The 20264-nt window shown below is 40.0% G+C and overlaps 2 protein-coding genes across 2 annotated transcripts; both read left to right on the top strand.

The window, feature by feature from the left end:
* The first annotated feature begins 107 nt into the window (after window positions 1-107).
* On the top strand, window positions 108-1828 carry LOC109403457 (uncharacterized). The gene has a single exon (XM_062859834.1). The coding sequence runs from the start codon at window positions 130-132 to the stop codon at window positions 1813-1815; it is 1686 nt and encodes a 561-aa protein (XP_062715818.1). The 5' UTR covers window positions 108-129; the 3' UTR covers window positions 1816-1828.
* Window positions 1829-15663: 13835 nt separating this feature from the next.
* Window positions 15664-16872, top strand: LOC109428973 (elongation of very long chain fatty acids protein 4). The gene is made up of 3 exons (XM_019704818.3): window positions 15664-15869; window positions 15929-16122; window positions 16184-16872. The coding sequence occupies exons 1-3, from the start codon at window positions 15809-15811 to the stop codon at window positions 16754-16756; spliced, it is 828 nt and encodes a 275-aa protein (XP_019560363.3). The 5' UTR covers window positions 15664-15808; the 3' UTR covers window positions 16757-16872.
* The last annotated feature ends 3392 nt before the right edge of the window (window positions 16873-20264 follow it).

Here is a 20264-nt window from a genome sequence, read left to right as displayed (position 1 = left end):
GCTGCTGCCGAACTACCGCACACTACTGACTGCTTGGCGTCCCGTCGTCGGAGCCCGCAGAGAAAAGAGCAAAAATCGCAAAAATCTAGCAAATCCAGCGCGCTATACTCGTTAGGTTTACTGATCAATATGTCAGATCTGAGAGAACAATACTTCGTTTTCAACGAGCATGAACAAGTTTTCAAATGTAAAGTTGATGGATGTACTGGAAGAATCAAAGACTCAACGAGTAGTTTGCGGCGCCACATGGCGCAACTTCATCCGGATATTGCGGCTCGAATGGGAATAACGGCCTATAAGCGAAAATCACTCCAAACTGAACCTCCGCGCCCGGCAAAGAGATTGAAAGCGATTACTGTGTACGTAGACCCCATCGAGTTTCATTGCTCCCTTATGCAAATGCCTGCGGCAAAATCGATCCCCTTCAACTTTTTCAACTCCAAGCCCTGTCGGTCAACGATTGGAGTATTGGCTAAAGCCCTGAATATACCGGCATACGGCGAAGCAGTTGCTTCGGATGTTACCAAAATTGCGAATATCATACGACAGATGATCTCGGCAGAGCTGCAGGGCTTCTTCTGCCTGGAATTTGATGGTGCTCAGCGGCACAACCGTAAAATTTTTGGCATAAACGCCAGAGTACTCGCGAATGGAAAATTTAAAACACGCACACTGTCCATGATGGAAATTTCAACCCGTCAGACTGGTGAAAACTTAAAAACGCGCATAGAAGAAGTACTGGCGATTCACAAAACTGACGTGAAACATATTTATTCGTGCACAACCGATAATGGGAAAAATATGTTAAAATGCGTGTCCGAGTTAGATAAATCCCAGCAATTGGCTCTGGATGCGGAATTTAACGCTCAAAGCGATGAAAACGCTACTGGATCAGTGCCAGAAGAAGATGGAATTGATCTAGAAAACGAACTGGAGGATACCACCGAAGGAGATGTAGCTAAGCTAGATGACGAGGTGGATGAAATGCTTGAGGCTGTGGAGAACATTTTCCTTGATGGAAATGAATCATGTATCGCGACACTAAAATGTACTGCCCACACTGTAAATCTCGTGGTGAAGGATGTTGTGAACGTGGATGACGAAGTACTAAAGAAGATCCGAAAAGTCACGAAGGCGTGCCGCAAAACTGAGTACGGTCCGTTTTTCGATTTGGGCAAGATACCACTACCCAAAGTTGATGTTGAAACACGATGGGGCTCTTTGTTCAAAATGATCGAAAGTTTCCATCACAATGCACTATTTTTTAAGGACCTGGGGCAAAAGTTTCCGGAACTTAATTTGACAGATGAAGAATGGGTGTATATTGAAGAGTTCATTGCCGCATTCGAACCTTTGCACGTCGTCTCAAAAAATGTACAAGCCGATGACCTCGTTCTGGGCGATGTGTACAAGTTTTTGAAAATTTGCCAATTGAAGATTAAAAAAATTCCTGCCGGCAATCGATTTTCTGAATCTCTTGAGAGTGCATTACATACACGGGCTAAAAAAATGCTGGACAATGATGCAGTCAGAGCGGCTCTACTTTTTGACCAGCGATGGTGCTTTGTGGATTCACCGTACGTATCTACTGAGGACAAACTGGCTGCAATCGTAAGTATTATCTTCAGTATTCTTATTAACACGATGCACCTGGACCTCAATTTAAGTGATGGATCGAGGGTGCACCAGAAAGTTTTTTTTAACCTAAATGGGTTCATTACTACAAAACTTTCAGGGCGATGCAAAACATTACTGGTGGTTAAACGTGGTTTAATTGGGCTGAGAGATATCCGGGGATTTCAGAGGTTTAAGTGAAGTTTTCGGAGATTTTAGGGGGCTTTCAGAGGTATATCATGTGAACATTGAAAAAACATATATGACCTAGCTTATGTGAGCTTTTGTAAGTATGTAAGACTATTAATCCTTATTCGTAATACAACGAGAGATCTCTTGTTAGGCTTGTAGGTTCGACAACAAATACTCACCGGATTTCTTAGATATTATCAGTTGAATTAGATCCCTATGCTCCCGTCCCACCAACATAAGCTAACCTTGAAGGCTCATTAATTTGCTCGACACTCCTCTCCCGTTAACGCTTCTCAAGCCTCACCTCAAATCCCCTACTGCTCTGAACACAATGAAATGCAATTTATGTAATGTAACTTAGATGGAGAGGAGATACCTAAGCCGAATTCACCCAAAATAATTCAACTTAAACAGAGGTCCGAGCATTTGATATATAAGATGATATACATTTTACGCACATTGTTCCCTAAATTAGCCTAACTTGATATGTAATAATGATTTTTCGCACAGGAGCACATGCTCAAGGTGAGCAATATCCTCAAAACTTTTAAAACACCTGAACCGAACAATCAACAACAGCAGGAAGAGAAGGCCAATGCCCCATGCTCGGCCGACGATGACCTAGAAGCTTTGTTGGAAGAAGAGTGCCAGCAAGCTTCGTCTTGTAAGCTTGGCCCGGAGCAAGTGGACCTAAAGGTGAAGCTTCTTAAGCTGGCGAATACAAAACAACGACTTCCCGTGAACACCGACATTATTAAGTATTGGGAGTCTCGTCGTTATGAGGATCCAGACTTATATGAGCTAGCAATGATTGCTTTAGCGGCATCTGCAACCCAAGTATCCGTCGAGCGCTGCTTTTCCGGGATCAAACTTCTGTTGGAGCAACATCGGTTGCGGATGTCATCGCAGATGCTCAACGATTTGATGACTCTCCGGTTCAATCCAGACTTGATTCCAGCTGCCATGGAAAAGTTACATCAATCAATGATCTGAATTTTCGTTCAACAACTCAACATTTCCAATCTTTTCATTTTTTTTATATGTAAAACGAACTCCGCACAAATTGAAAGTTTAAGGTTAAGGAAATATAGAAAAACATGGAATAGAAAAAAATAAAAAAAGATCAAAAGAAAGTTGTTGCAAAAATTCAATGCTAGGTCATGCACTATTTCAAAGGGATTTAAGGGACTATTAGATCAGGGGTTTCGAGGATTTTCTTGAGAGACTGGGCATTTTCCTCATATATATCTTTACAACCTTCCTGCTGCTTTTAATGCTCACTTCATCAGAGATTTTTCCTTTATTTGGTAATAGGCTGTGCCTTCAAGTCACACACAGAGAAAATGTAACATTGTTCACGGACCAACTGCTAAAAATTTTACAACATACCTGAATGTTACCTTCTTTTTATCGGAGGCTTTTCTTCCAAGTGTCACTGTTGTAGTTTATGGCAGTTGAACTGTCAACTCTTTAAATTACATTAGTAAAAAGTTGATTACCAACCAAGCAGCATTCTTTATCTGAGATTTTTCCTTCTTTTTAAATAGGCTGTTCTTTTGTAGTGTTATGAAAAAGTGGGCCTTGGCATAAAAAATCAATCAAAGATAAAAAAAATAAAACACGAGCTATGTGTTTCTCAGGGTAAGAAGCACGTTCTAATAGAAATATAAATTTCTACTTAGTCTACAATATTGTATTATGAAAACGGATGGGGACAAAAGTACTAAATGGAAGATGACGTGTCTCTGGAGACGGCTCCACTGTATATACACTGTATATACAGACGGATCCACTGTATATACAAACCAGCTAACACAAAGTCTTATATGATGTTGAATAGGATGCTAATGTGGAGGCCATATGCGTATATGCTTCCATTTCATTCATTCAAATATTACGTAACGCAAAATTTGACAATTTCAAACCCCCTCCCTCCCCCACGTAACAGCTTTTGTATGGGAAAATTTGAAATTTTGTATGAAGCGTAACTCAGTGCTAGACCCCCTCCCTCCCCCTTTGCGTTACGTAATATTTGAACGAGCCCTTAACCGCGTGTAAAGTGCGCGTATATCGCCTCCCCTTTTCATCCTATGCGATATCATAAGCCATTGTGTGTTGACTGGGAAACGAGTAAAGATACCCTTTGGAGCCATACAACTAAATAATCAATGAAATATGATCAACAAGATTTTGAACGGTTCAATTTTTCCTAAAGGTGGCTATGTTCATATGTAGAAAAAGATGCGAAAATTAAAAAAAAAATAGAAAAACTGTGTCGTTGTGCAAGAGCCACACTTTAAATGGGCAATAAAAGGTTTGCCGGGTCAGCAAGTATATTTATAAAGTACTAGTTTTCCCGGCAAACGTCGTAATGCCTGCCTACCATGTTTTTTTGACATACAGCTCCATAGGGACTTGAGGGTGACGTCATCTGTATAGGGTCCCCTTTCCAGAGACCGGAGGGGTTTCATACCAAGTTAAGAACCTTCTCCGGCCCGGTTCAGTAGTTTCCGACTCCATAAGGGTCAGACGACAGACAGACAGACAGACAGACAGAAATTCATTTTTATATGCATATATAGAGATAATGCTTTGGATATATGTACTCAGATTGAAGAGATAGATTCGTTATAGCATATTTACATCCTTAAGTCAACTTGACTCAGGCCCCCTTGGGGCCCATCAAGAAAAATACCACTGCTATATAAGTTCAACTAGATGGGAGACTATCGATACATTACAGAGAATTGAAAAAAAGTGTCAACATTATGAAAAATATTATTCAATATAAGTAGGAAACCCAGCAGTACATATATAAAGTTTTCAAGCTCTCGCCAAAATAATTCTAGACGCGGAAATACACTCATCAGATATCCTTAACATCGTTTTCTTTTACCTCATATTTGCCTTCGCCTGTATACGAAACGAACATTAAAACACGACAGAACAACGAAGTTGGGCTCACAGCCTGAGCTGCGAGCCCAGGCTGCAAGCCTGAGCTCGCGCGCGCCGCGTTCATTTTATGCTGCCATGCTCAGAAGATGGAGCAGCGTAAACCCCCGAGAGAGAATGTGCTGTGGATGAACGCGCGCTGGTAAATTGGCACTCAAGCTCAGCGCCGCTTGTGTTTTCGTGAAGACTGACTACCGCACACTACTGACTGCTTGGCGTCCCGTCGTCGGAGCCCGCAGAGAAAAGAGCAAAAATCGCAAAAATCTAGCAAAGCCAGCGCGCGATGCTTTGCTGCTGCCGAACTAGAACTACCGCACACTACTGACTGCTTGGCGTCCCGTCGTCGGAGCCCCGCAGAGAAAAGAGAAAAAATCGCAAAAATCTAGCAAAGCCAGCGCGCGATGCTTTGCTGCTGCCGAACTACCGCACACTACTGACTGCTTGGCGTCCCGTCGTCGGAACTCGCAGAGAAAGAGAAAAAATCGCAAAAATCTAGCAAAGCCAGCGCGCGATGCTTTGCTGCTGCCGAACTACCGCACACTACTGACTGCTTGGCGTCCCGTCGTCGGAGCCCCGCAGAGAAAAGAGAAAAAATCGCAAAAATCTAGCAAAGCCAGCGCGCGATGCTTTGCTGCTGCCGAACTACCGCACACTACTGACTGCTTGGCGTCCCGTCGTCGGAGCCCCGCAGAGAAAAGAGAAAAAATCGCAAAAATCTAGCAAAGCCAGCGCGCGATGCTTTGCTGCTGCCGAACTAGAACTACCGCACACTACTGACTGCTTGGCGTCCCGTCGTCGGAGCCCCGCAGAGAAAAGAGAAAAAATCGCAAAAATCTAGCAAAGCCAGCGCGCGATGCTTTGCTGCTGCCGAACTACCGCACACTACTGACTGCTTGGCGTCCCGTCGTCGGAACTCGCAGAGAAAAGAGAAAAAATCGCAAAAATCTAGCAAAGCCAGCGCGCGATGCTTTGCTGCTGCCGAACTAGAACTACCGCACACTACTGACTGCTTGGCGTCCCGTCGTCGGAGCCCCGCAGAGAAAAGAGAAAAAATCGCAAAAATCTAGCAAAGCCAGCGCGCGATGCTTTGCTGCTGCCGAACTAGAACTACCGCACACTACTGACTGCTTGGCGTCCCGTCGTCGGAGCCCCGCAGAGAAAAGAGAAAAAATCGCAAAAATCTAGCAAAGCCAGCGCGCGATGCTTTGCTGCTGCCGAACTACCGCACACTACTGACTGCTTGGCGTCCCGTCGTCGGAACTCGCAGAGAAAAGAGAAAAAATCGCAAAAATCTAGCAAAGCCAGCGCGCGATGCTTTGCTGCTGCCGAACTAGAACTACCGCACACTACTCGACGTAGGCACGGCAGACCACCACAACGGAGAAAACGACTACGCCAATGCAACAGAGGACGGAAATGAGCCAACCCCCACGCTGTTCTGAGGGAAGTTAAGGATGTCATTCACCAGCTCAAAATCAACAAAGCAGCTGGATGGTATCGCAGCTGATCTCATCAAGATGGGCTCAGAAAAGTTGGCCACCTGTCTGCATCGGCTGATAGTCAGGATCTGGAAAACAGAACAGCTACCGAAGGAGTGAAAGGAAGGAGTAATCTGCCCCATTCACAAGAAAGGCGACCATTTGGAATGTGAGAACTTCAGGGCGATCACTATTTTGAATGCTGCCCGCAAAGTGCTATCCCAGATCATCTTCCGTCGTCTGTCACCTAAAACGAATGAGTTCGTGGGAAGTTATCAAGCCGGCTTCATCGACGGCCGGTCGACAACGGACCAGATCTTTACCGTACGGTAAATCCTCCAGATATGCCGCGAATACCAGGTACCAACGCATCACTTGTTCATCGACTTCAAAGTGGCATATGACAGTATCGACCGCGCAGAGCTATGAAGAATCATGGACGAAAACGGCTTTCCTGGGAAGCTGACTAGACTGATCAAAGCAACGATGGACGGTGTGCGAAACTGCGTAAGGGCTTCGGGTGAACTATCCAGTACATTCGGTGATGGACTCTCATGCCTACTCTTCAACATCGCTGTGGAAGGTGTGATGCGACGAGCCGGGCTCAACAGCCGGGGAGCGATTTTCACAAAATCCGGTCAATTTGTGTGCTTTGCGGACGACAGATCCAAAGCTTTTTTATAGCTATGTTAAAAAAAACAAAAATCTTTTCTTTTCTTTTCATCATAAATAATGTTAGATAATTTAACTGGCTATACATTAAGCAAGATTAGAAACTTATTTGCTGATTTCATTCAAAATAATTATACATCCCATAATGATTCTGAGCGTGATTTCCAGTATTATTCGTATTTACCAAAACATGATGGAGGCATTGCTGTTTTAGTTTACCTTTGAATCGAATTTTGAATGCGCTTAAGTCTTAAGATTCCTCGAAAGGTGCTGGGCCAGATGGCTTACCACCAGTCTTCCTCAAAAATCTATCAAAAGAAATAGTGAATCCACTATTATGGCTGTACAATTTATCTTTAGAAACAGGTATTCTTCCTACGGTATGGAAAGAATCATTTCTAACCCTGATTTTCAAAGTAGTAAAAAATCTGAAATAAGCAACTATCGAGGGATTGCTGTAATATCTTGTATACCAAAACTGTTTGAGTCCATAATCAACGACAATGCATTGCAATGTATTCTCATAACTAATGCCACTAATAACTAATCAATGTTAGAGGATGGTCAACGGCAACTAATTCAGTAAATTTTGTGATATTTGCGCTAAATGTAATGAATAGAAAAAAATATGTTGAAGCGTTATATACTGATTTTAGTAAAGCATTTGATAGAGTGGATATACAGTACTGGCCAAAATTATAGGCAGTGATGGTGATACGATCTTTAGGTTGATAAATCTCCCTTTGAAATAGCTTTATTCAAATGCAATAATTTTGGTATTATTGTTTATTGATCACAAAATATAATTGCATTGTTTCCAACATGAGGTGAAACTTAACGAAAGAGAACGAATTTAAATCTTGAATTTGGTCGAAAATTGTCTGGCCAAAATTATAGGCACTTAAGACCTTCTTAAGAAAGTTTGATGTTCTATCACAGACGTTAATATATACACGCACAGAAAATTGGTGAGGTTCGATCAACAAATCTGATTGTTGAATTCAACTTTACGAAGATTGTTGAAATAATAATCACACTGTATCGAACCAACAAACACATCTTGTCAAACTAACATCGATGTTAGTCGATTCAACAAACCGGTTTGTCGAATGTGTTTTGTTTTTTTTAAGCGTGCACAAAAATCACAGTGTAATTGTTTACCGGTGAAAAAATGAGTGAGCAAGAGATTAACAAAACGGAAGCGCTTTCCGAGGAAATCCTGGAGGAAGATGTCCAACAGTTGGATCCCGGCGAACTTGAGGTAGTCAATTTGTTACAGGAATTCGATGTGAGCTTCGAGATTATCGCAACATTTCTCAGTAAGTGTGAAAACTCCTTAAATTTAGGATAAACAATCAACTAATCCTTCCAGTAAACAAATACTCGCTGTCGACGCTTCGAATCATTGAGCGGACAGAAATTGAAGAGCTCATTCCGGTTCCGCATCTTGCAGAAAGAACCAAGGTCATCCACGGACTGAACAAGTGGCGTTGTAGTCAGGTAATTTTTGATGTATTTATTGGCAAATCTACAACTTTTTGATTCGAGCAAAAGTAAACATAACCTCCATTTTGACTTGTAATCATCTTTATTTACAAATGTTTCAGGGACTTCCGCCGATATCACATCCTGCTGTTCCTGTCCAACACGTAGAGAAAGACAAGGAGAAAGAAGTATCTCGAGAAGAGTGTTCAGCTACCAACTCCTCACCAACTCCGCAAGAGGCAGAGCGATAATTGACAGCTACAAATCATCGGACCACAAGCTCTTGTCACGCACGGATAAGGCGTCCATCACCCGAATCGTCGTGGATGAGTTCATCGACAGATTTTCAAAGCTAACATCCGCTGAACTGAAATCGAGAGCATCTGAGTTATTTCAGCTGATTCCAACTTTTCCAGAGGTACTTTTAAGAAATTTATTGATTAAGACTAAGTTAATCAGTGATTTTGTCAGTGGTTCGCTCATTTGTTTTAATTTGATTTTGATTCAAAACATTTGTGTAATGCTTTTCTTACAGCATACGTGGTTCGAGCCAAGCAGCTACAAAAACGCATCTGGACACATAATCAAAAGGAGATTCGCGCGAGGTTGTCTATACGACCGGAACATCAACGTATGGAAGAGAATAGGGAAGATCCAACCGCCGGTAATTAGCCACTCGGACGAAGCTGGACCCAGTCCGAAAAGGGGCTGTCCATAAACCACGTGGTCATTTTTTTGGGACTTCTCAACCCCCCCATTTCTGGCTGGGTATCTTTATGAGTTTCCCATCGAACAGTCTTACCTGGTTGCGTTGTGTGCCACTTTGGACAGACTTGCTCAGGCAAAATTATTCGATGCATTATTGCTGATTGCACGTGGAAATCTGCCACATTCGACCGCTTATACGACCATCTGAAAAACTATATTGGCGAGTTGACAAAATACGCGTGTAATGTCGATAGGTGTTCAAGAAGTTACGGCATTCGATCATCTTTCATAAGACACTTTAAAACCCATTTCATCATCACAAATAATCCAAATATTCCAAACAGCAGCATGATTTCGAATGTAGAAGTAGCTGATGTAACACATACTGACCAGCAGCACAAATGTCAACTTCTTGATTTAGACAGTAAAACAGAAACGAACCCAACCAATAGTATCATTAGACACGAAGAGTTGAGTAACATTGAAATCAACATTCTAACGGATAACATGAGCAAACTGAATCTTGAGATGAGTTTGAAATGGCTCAATATGAACTCTATGCCCAGGAAAACAGTGTTTGAACTACAAAAGGATTTGCAGGACAAGGTGTTTACGCCATTTCAACAAATATTCAACACTCTAGAGAGCACTGGACTTATTACTCAAGCATGGAAGAAAATTCTAGACAATATGGTCGACTGTTTCATCACAAATGACACAGAGTATAAATTCAAACAGAAATTGGAAGAACTCGATCTGTATGCTTATGCAAGGGAATTCGTTATAAGTAATCAGCTACAACCTGGAGTAGTTCATAACGAGCAGCAAATGGAAAGCGACCCTATTACAGGTACCTTGGAATCTAGGGGCAGGACAGATACAGCGAGAGTAACTCTGTTATCGAAGTGTTACTCAGAATTCCTCAGGATTGCTCTGGATCACTCTGGTTTTGCTGAAGTGTTGCCTGATACCAGTGAAAAATCGAGCAGTCTTGCCCGATTTTCCGCTTCGTAGAGACGTTTCTGAATGGATTCGAACAAAAAGAGTTACTCAGGATTGCTCAGCGTTGCTCCGGATTTCACAGTGTCTTGCCCCTAGCTTGGAATATAACAATGTTAAATGACATTAATAAACGATTGCTAAATTTTGTTACAGGTATTTTGATGCCAATCAAATTTCAATTACGCAAATACCTCGAATCCCCAAACGTCTTCAAAACAGTATTGCATCATCTAACACCATCAGGAGATGGATACATCCGAACCGTAGTAGATGGCACCATTTGGAAAAAGCGAGCAGCGAAAATGGGTTCAAACATTATAATACCTTTGAACCTGTTTTTCCGATGATTTTAATACCACCGATACCGTCTCGGCGCACGCATCATCAACATCCATTTACGGCATTTATTATTACATTCCATGTTTACCAGGGTACGTTCTATCGAAGCTTATCAACATTCTAGTAGCAGGGTATGTTTTGTCAGAGAATAGATAATTTTACGGTAACGAAGATCTTTTCACGAATTTGATTGAGATATTGATTGATTTAGAAACTGAAGAACTAGAAATTACTTACGAAGGACAACAAATTCGAGTTTATTTTATGTTGGCATTCATAACAGGCGACAACCTAGGTCTGTCTGGTATATTAGACTTAACAGAATCCGTTCGTGCTCACTACTACTGTCGTGCAAAAGAAACCGCGAGCAGAGAGAAAAAACGTAGTAGAGACGGCGATAGTTTAAGAACAATTCAAAACTATGAGTACGACCTTAAGCTGCAAGATGTTTCAAAAACTGGCATAAAAACAACAGCATTTTCAATAAGATTCCCTTGTTCCACATAGTGTATAATGTTTATTTCGATTTGATGCACGATCTATGGGAAGGCGTTTGCGTATATGGACTAGGACATTGCCTTAATTATTTCATTAATGTTAAAAAATACCTTAGACTAGATGAACTGAATAGACGAAAAAATAAGTTCGTTTTTGGAAACTTGAATTCTTCCAATATACCTAACGACATGTAAGATATAAACTTATCGAAGAGCAAGATAAAAATGACGGCCTCTGAAGTCAAAACTTTTGTGAAATTTTTTCCGCTTATTATAGGAGATAAGATACCAACAAACGATAATGTTTGGTTGTATTTTTGTAATCTGTTAAAGATATGCGATATCCTTATGCTTAGTGAAGTTAGTTTGAGCCTGATTGATGTACTGAGAGATATTATTGTAGATCATCATAATGAGTATCAGAAATTGTTCAAAGATTGCCTCAAGCCCAAACACCACAAATTAGTACACTATCCATCATTTTTACTCTGTTCTGGTACACCCCGACATTAGTGGGCGATGCGCGGGGAAGCTAAACACAAAGAAGCGAAACAGTACTGTAGAAGTAACAATAACAAGTTAAATCTCTGTAAACCACTTAGTATCGAGCTTTCCAACAAGTTTGCATATAATATCATGACCGAAGTTTTCATTCCTCCGCCCATTGATCTAACTGAATCAAAAGTTACATTCACTGAATTGACCACCGATCATCACGGGTCAATCCAATGTTCAAATAGGTTTACTAAAAACGGTACTATGTACACAAAGGGTACGACAATTTGTATTAGTCACAGTAACTTTTTAAAAATGTACGAACTATTCGAAATCTTAGTTGATAGGCATAACAATATAACTTTGATTGGTAATAAAATTCAATACAAATGCTACAATGAACATATACAATCATTCGAAGTGGTAAAAACTAATTCAAAAGAGGCCATCTTTAACATAAGCACTTTGAATGTATACGCGATTAATTTACACAGTTATAACAATAGATTGTATTACAGACATTGTAAACTGAATATTAATATTGATTAACAATAAAAACCTTCAAAAAATGTCATATTATTTTTTGTTATGCAAAAATTCAAGAAAAAGACCCCACAATCCTAGCTAAAATGATAATTGAATTAACAAACAAGTTTGTAGAAACAACTTTCTAACCATTATCGATTTAACAAATACGATTGTTATTCTGACAAAAAAAACATTGTTGACTGATCTAAAATGATGGTTGAGATGACAAACATGGCCAAAGTCGGTGACTACAAACATGATTGTAGATCCTGCAAACATATTGGGTTGAATTCAACAAAATTGTTTGTTAGCCCTCAGATAACAAATTTGTTTGTTGAATTTGACCCCATATTTTGTAAATCGTACAATACTTTTTTCTGCGTGTAATAAAAATCATCAGGATTCTTAAATATTCTGTTTAGCAGAACTGTTAGTACGGTTTAGAATCGAGATCACTAATTTATGAGTTTATTTTTTAATGTGTTTTATAAAATGTCCATTACAGGTATATCGAGATTCTTGTGATTTCTAGTTTATAAATTTGAAGTTAACAGTAAATGTCCTCCAACCGTGTCTAAATGATTTTAAGTTTGGATAAGTGGGCAACCCATCCAGAATTGGAACTCCTAGGCATTGTTATGGATTAGTTTTGATTGTGTGGCATTCAAATTTATTATTTTGAATAGTGAGGTGAAGCGTTGAACACGTTGTCAAATATCTTCAAATTTCTATATAAGCTGACGATATGAAAATTTCCATGGAGATACGTAAAGCATCTGACCTCGACATAATTCAAAATAAAATTGATATTTTCTGCAGCTGGTGTAGCAAAATCTGTTGGAACTTAACGTCAAAAAATGCAATTCAATTACACTCACAAGAAAATTAAACGGTACACATAAAGTGGTAACCCAAGGTGAAAAAAATGTTGAAAGGCGTAATCTGGTTAGAGATCTAGGCGTTGTTCTCGACTCGAAACTTACCTTTTTGATCATTATAACAATACTACATATTACAACAAAGCAAGTAACATGTTCGGGTTCATCAAACGATTCAGTTTTCATTTTAATGATCCTTATACAATAAAAACACTTTGTGCGACATACGTAAGACCGCTTCTTGAATATTGCAGTGTTGTTTGGGCTCTTTATCAGGCTGCACACATTAACCGGATAGAGTCGATTCTAAAAAAGTTTTTGCTGTTTGCTTTAAGGATATATATGAGCGAATCCAAAGATGGCCATCACAATGGCTGCCTTGCAAATACCGAAAGCACGGATCTCGTCATCTCGCCTCGGACCCCCACTTTTTAGGGGCCCCACAAAAACCATAATTGGTTGTTAAAAACAAAGAAAAACTTTGTTGCTCATCGCATTTGTACCTGCGGGGGGTCTCCACATCCATTCGGGCCCCGGGCCCCCACAATCCTTAATATGGGCCTGAATACACATAGTGACATAATTGATATGACAATGAGTAGAGATATACTTAAGGGCGAACGGGACGGTCGAGGAAATATCCGCCATTGGTCCGTTGCTGTTAAGATGGTAATCTCAGATTCTACTTTGTATTTTTCAACAAAAACCTATCATTGTGTATGCTCACTTGCAGTGCATATGCTGATTGGTTTTCAGCATCTTCAGTGCGATACAACTCGAGATTACCATCTTCAAAATCGCGAGGCAAATTGAAAGAGAGGCAAGATAGGAAAAATAACACGGCATCCCGTTTCACCTTAAAAAGGCATTTTTTGAGACGAATAGGGTTAGGTGATAGGTCTAAGCAAACATTGTAATATAGTATAATTATAATTGTAACGGTATACGAATTGATTGACACCACTAAATAAACTTTGAATGCCTAAAAAGTGAGACCATTTATCATTGAAATCGACGAATGTTCGAAGGATGGCATCTTACCCCACCTTCCCATAATAGAATTCCTTCTTAGTGGATTATATTTTTTGGTAAGTTTCATTCTGCGTCACAAAGATTCGTACATCATTTTCATCTGGGGAAATACGCACTGATTAACACTGACAACAACAGGTGTGTTTATAATATTACCCCACAGCACAGTGGCTGATTTCGTCATTTTAGCGCGCTTAATTAATAACTTTTTTACTATGCAGTTTAGCGTCATGGTGTCTTCGAGAAAGTTTTCCACTATAAAGACGAGCTTCTTTTGAACTTCTGTGAAAAGTGATCATTCATGAAGTACGTTACACAAAAACTCACCATCTACTTTTATTTTCTTACTTATTCACAGTGCTCCACTTAGTCCACGAAAAGGGCGAACGAAGCGTCATTTCTTATGAAATTCTAAACATGCGCGTGACATCTTCTGTGAATGCTCCCACTAGTACATATCTACATAATATGTCTACATTGGTTATAGTAAATTATAAATCTTATTGCACTTCAAGAAAGCTGCTGTTAAAACGCGATCCAACGAAATAAGTAACACGTGGACTAAGTGGAGCACTGTGTATAAGTAAGAAAATAAAAGTAGATGGTGAGTTTTTGTGTAACGTACTTCATGAATGATCCAGAATACACCACAAACCTTTCTTTATATGAACACACACTTACAATAACAATAAAAGTGCAAGCTGACATGAACTGTCAAATAAATATGTTGAAAATGTAAATAAATCCCATATAAGAGTAACATAAATGGATGAACGTTTCCATACAAAAACCATCTTACAGTCTCTTACAGTTTGATGATTTTTGCTTTCTAAGAGAGACAATTACTTGTACTTTCACATGCGTAAAAGGAAATTTGCATATAATTGCCTATAGCTAAGTAATATATGTTTGAAATATGGCCCAAAAAACTATAAAAACCGTTATAACTATTTTAATTTTGGAATTAGCAGGGTGTCATGTTCAGCAAAGTTGTGTGTTTTACCATTATCTATAACTTTGTAGAACATGAGAAAAATGTAGAATCAAATTTTAGAAAGTTATTGCACAAAAACCTTTTTCAAGGGGCTGATGATAGAAAACGTAACGTATCTTGAAAAGTAACGGAGTTATGAACTTGGTGTCTTCAGCAAAGTTGCTCCAAACAACATTTTCTACAACTTCTGTGAAGACACCAACCTCGTATCTTGAAAAATTCAAAAAATAAATTTTCTATCTCACTTTTAGGGGGATTGATCACTTTTCACAGAAGTTCATAAGAAGCTCGTCTTTATAGTGGAAAACTTTCTCGAAGACACCATGACGCTAAACTGCATAGTAAAAAAGTTATTAATTAAGCGCGCTAAAATGACGAAATCAGCCACTGTGCACAGTATGAATAATATGCATTCCAGTTCTTCCATTCATTGATTGTTTTAAAAATCACCAAAACCATTTGAGCCAAGGTGTTAATCAATGGCTAATTACTGCATTATTTGCCAGCTGGTATGAACCCCACTACAGCAGTGGGAAAGCAGTCGTAAATTGTTCGGTTCATTACCCCCTGCCTCCTAAATTGCGAACTTCCCGACGTTTAGCGTAAACACGCGCTCAAACTAGAATTGGGTACTTTTTCTCATCACACCGAATTGCACGCGACAAAATGCCATAAACGCCACGCTGAACTGCACGCTTTTAGATGGACTACCGCCACCTCATCTCACAGGAGACCCCTTCCGAGGGATAAAAAATCACAAGACGTAAACATTCTGTGACGATTCGATGCGACACTGGGACTGGTTAAAATTACGACCTTGGGGATTCCGCAAATTTGGCATACCTATAAAAATGAGGAATTGCTGTGCGTTCGGGTTACATTCTCGTGAGTTGTTTGGGATAGTCGAGATCGGGTATTGCATTTCGGGTGAAGATCACAATCATGGAGATAGCGGTTGCGAAAATGGTCAGCAGTTACAATCAGTTTATGTGGAAGAATAGAGGTTTGACACAAAGTGTGGTTTGGAGATTATGTTTTTACTACGATGTTTTGTTTTTGTAGATCTTCGTAGTGCTCATTTGCCGTTGCTGAGCACAAACTGGCAAGTTCCGGTGATCGTTGTAGTGTATATGCTAACAGTGCTGAAGTATGGACCCAGGTTCATGGCCAAACGAAAAGCATTTGATTTAACTAAATACATTGAGATATACAACATAGTGCAAATCGCAACGAACGGTGTACTTTTCTCATTTTTAGTAAGTTGAACAATCTTAGATTTCCAGAAGCCATGACCTCATCAAACCAATCAATTTTCAGGTCTATCATCTATTAAAGCGACCCACAATGTCCTACATTTGTCAATCTGTAGACTTTTCCGAAACTACATCAGGCTACGAAGAACTGTACATTATGTACACTTACTTCGTTCTGAAGATCTTGGATCTCTCCGACACGGTGTTCTTCGTGCTCCGGAAGAAGCAATCACAGGTGACCTTTCTTCACGTATATCATCATGCGATCATGGTGCTTATCGGTTATTATGGAACGCTGTTTGTGCCAGGAGGTCACAACTTCGTACTAGTCCTGTGGAATTCCATCGGGCATTCGCTGCTCTACCTGTACTACAACCTAGCAATGCATAAATCTCCAGTGGCAGCACGGTACAAAATATACCTCACGAGGATGCAGCTGGTACAGTTTGTGTATCTGGCCGTACACTATGGACGTCCGGCGCTAACCGGGATGGATTGTGGATTCCCGAAGCTGTGGCACTGGACCGGGTTCTCCCAGACGTTATTCTTTTTGGGAATGTTTTTGGATTTCTACGTTAAGTCGTACCTTGGGAAAGGTGGGGTAAAGGATGACAAAGTAGTTCGGAAATCTGACTGAATATATTGCGTTTCAAACTCGGAGAAAATATTTGTCGGGCTAGTTTTACAAGAAGCAAGTTATTGCTAATATTAGTCGTAACATATTTTCAGAATACGTACCATAACGACAATATATCTGTTGTTGTATCTTACATTCATACCCTTAATGAAGATTCATCGATGAGTGATTTTGAACTGATTATGTTCAGCGTGTCATTAAAATCTCACGCCTTCATATTCTCATTCGAAAACAGACGACTACGGCATCGATTGATTTTGTTCTTCTAGTAAATTAAACTTTGTAGTAGGAAAACAAGAAACTCAACAACAACGCCACAGCGTAAAAATAACTTGTGATCACTATGCTGAATATGAGAACCGATCCCCTATGAAGCTCTAAACTTTTAGGTATGTTTACCTTTTATAATTTATAACAGTTAACTATTAATATAATGAATATATTTTGCTTTTTTCTATCTTTTACATAGTAGTTTTTGTACTAACCTGCTGAAAAAATGCAAACTGGGTTTGCTCTATCAAAACCAATTAACATAGGGTAAAATGTACCGGGTTAGGGATTATACAAGTTACAAAATGATGGTTTTAAGAAAAGTGCGCATCAGGTTAGAGTCTAGGATTCTTTTCCACATCCACACACCAATGTGGACTTAGCACCTTCGGCACCGGGAGGTGACCGAACGCCGGGGCATACGTATTGTTCAAGCGGAGTAAGCCTAGATGTAGCGGGAGCACAGAAGTGGCCTCAACTGGGCCTCTTCATAAATTCCACACAATTCTTACCAGGCCCATGCACAGAAGTGGCGCCAAGGGGGGGCGTCTCCCCAATTTCGACAAAAGGCGGAGGGGCGCCTAGTGTATGAAGCGTCGGTAATTGGGTGGGGGGGGGGATTTACACCCATAACCACCCCCCCCCCTTATGCACGGGCTTGACTCTTACAAACAGCATGGCACCGCTTCCAAAGTACATATCACAGCCTCGGGCACATCAAGAACGACGCCAGTAAGTTCCTGATTATGGTGCACTGGTCATGCTTCGTAATTGGTAACTGAGATGGGACACGCGTACTGTTTTCAGGTGGCTTTTCAGTCTAACAAATAATTAAGACAAGTACTGCTTGTTTAGATCCGACGTTTCGGCCATTGGACTCGGCCTTCTTCAGAGGGTTTAAACTTGCACCGTCCCTCGTATGTTGCAAGAAGCTTTGCGCTGAATAGTCCTATGCTTTTTGAATTTCTTTCCCTGGACACCGCATTCGGTTTCGCGGTTACGTTGGTGGATAGTCATTCGAAACATACCACAACTAAAAACCAGACCAGTTAAGTTGACACAAAAATGGACAACTGTTAGGTAACTTAGGTAACTATGCACAAGTGAGCTGGTAGCGACGGCATTCTATCCTCTTAGTAAAGTCGGGTGACACTGGCATGAAAGGGTGGATGAGCTAATCTGCCGTCTCATAAAACCGTGGCGTAGCCTTAAAGGACCTTCCTGATCTGTGCCCAGCTAAAGCAATTAACTGCGTGGAAATAGGTTCAAATGAACAATCCTCATTAACTCTGATCTGGCTCTGAGCCCAGTCCCCATACGAGCCTGGGTCAACTCTCAGGTGACCTCACTGCTTGCACAGATAACCACCAGGATCATTGGCGACTACTTCATTTGCAATGAATGAGGGATAGCGGCTCTAAGGGAGACCCCCCAAGTAACAATTTCAATTCCTTTTAGATTTGATTATTTTTATGGAAGCTTTATCACAGCATGACCAATTCATGGAACATTTGTAGTTGTTTTTATCAAGAGAAAACAATCTTCGTTCGTTTGCGGTTTTCAAGTTGTCTTCAAGTTAATTTTGAAATTCGCGCATAAAACAACTGAATTTACAAGAGCATGAAATCTTATAATAAGTTTTAAGGCGTATTTGAAGTTATTTTCAACACATAACATCAACATATTTTATTAAAAGTTTATACTTCGTTTGTTCAAGTGCATTTCATCTGACTAATCCTCCTTTAAAAACTTCTTGAAGCCTTCTATTCTTGAGCTAGCGCCATTACTCTGCAACAAAAAGTATGCAAAATAATAATAAGACAACGAACTATGTTTCAATCCAAATAATGAATGTAACAAATTGGTTGAAAAACCGCGTTCTCATGCAAATATAAACACATAAACATGTTTGCTCACTGATAATTTAGCCATTCTTTTGCTAAAAAGTAATCTTGTCAACGAAAGAATGATTTTACGGCCAATCAAAAATGCGAGTAGCTGGCTGCTGTCGTCCTGCCTTCAACCAGTTCCTCACACAGGCCACTGCTATGCGAATCGAAAATGAAATGGGTACTTACTGTGACTCTGCTCAAGCTCATGCCAAATAGTGTTATTTTAGTAAGTTGCACTTCATTATTTATTGCAAAAATACAGGGAAACAAAATATAATTGGCACATCTTGACGCGAAACACCGCGAAATGTACAGAAAAAACTTTCTAGCATCGAAAACGTAAACAAACAATTGTCAAAGGCTGTTACTCTTGAATAAAACGAATAAGTTTCATTTAAGACGAACAAATCTGCCTTAAGATCATAACTAGTAAAAACAATCTTTAATAAAGGCTGTTGCTTTCATGCAAGGTGACTTGGTTCCATCATTGTTTTGAGGGGGTTTGGATTGATGGTAATAACAATTGATGGCGACTGCATGAGTTTTGTTCGCTTGGAACGGCAGCCATGTTTAGATAGAACTGAAAAAGTGGCGTAGCCTTTTGTTTTTATAGGAAATTTATGTCTTCGTATATTAATGATTGATATTATATTTGGGGCGCTTTGTTATTTTCGTATGTTTTGGGCGGCATATCAGTGAAGAAGTGGGTATGGCACGGAAAATTTTGATTCCCTGTCATCAATGATCTGTCAGCCAATTTTAATGCTTTAGCCATTTCAATTTGATGAAAATTAATTTGCAGTTCAATTAACATTTCATCCATGAAACAAAACTTGTTTGCACCTGCATAATGCTTAGGTAAGAGATTTCATTTATTATGCACTGTAGACACTTTTGAGAAAGACAGCTAAAAGATCAACATGCCCCAAGCTATTCTTGTTAAAGTTTCATGAAGTTCTTATAATCAATCATCAGTGCAAGTACATAAATACAACTAGTTTCAAAGCAGTCTTCAAAAGCAGCTTTGAAGATCTCCTGAAGAGTGGGTCAGATTAGTCTTATGGATGTTTTATGCCTATTTTATCTCAGATTTGCAGAACAAAGAGCTTTATTGCTAAGTTTTATTATTCTATCTTAGAAATTACTTCAGGATTGCCACAAAAGTATAATTGTTACTTGGGCCATCAGATATGACTACCAAATTCAAGAACAACAATGTGATCGAAAGTGGAGAGGCAAAGGGAACGGCGTTGAACCCGTTCGCACGAGGAGGACTGGCGAGATCGCCCAATGATTCGCACAATGCGTGACCGTATGCTTGCCATATGCGGAGAGGACACAACTCC

Source organism: Aedes albopictus, chromosome 3 (genome assembly GCF_035046485.1).
Source record: "Aedes albopictus strain Foshan chromosome 3, AalbF5, whole genome shotgun sequence".
Classification (NCBI taxonomy): Eukaryota; Metazoa; Arthropoda; class Insecta; order Diptera; family Culicidae; genus Aedes; species Aedes albopictus.
The sequence above is the reverse complement of the archived record's forward strand: the minus strand, read 5'-3'. Positions and strand labels throughout refer to the sequence as shown.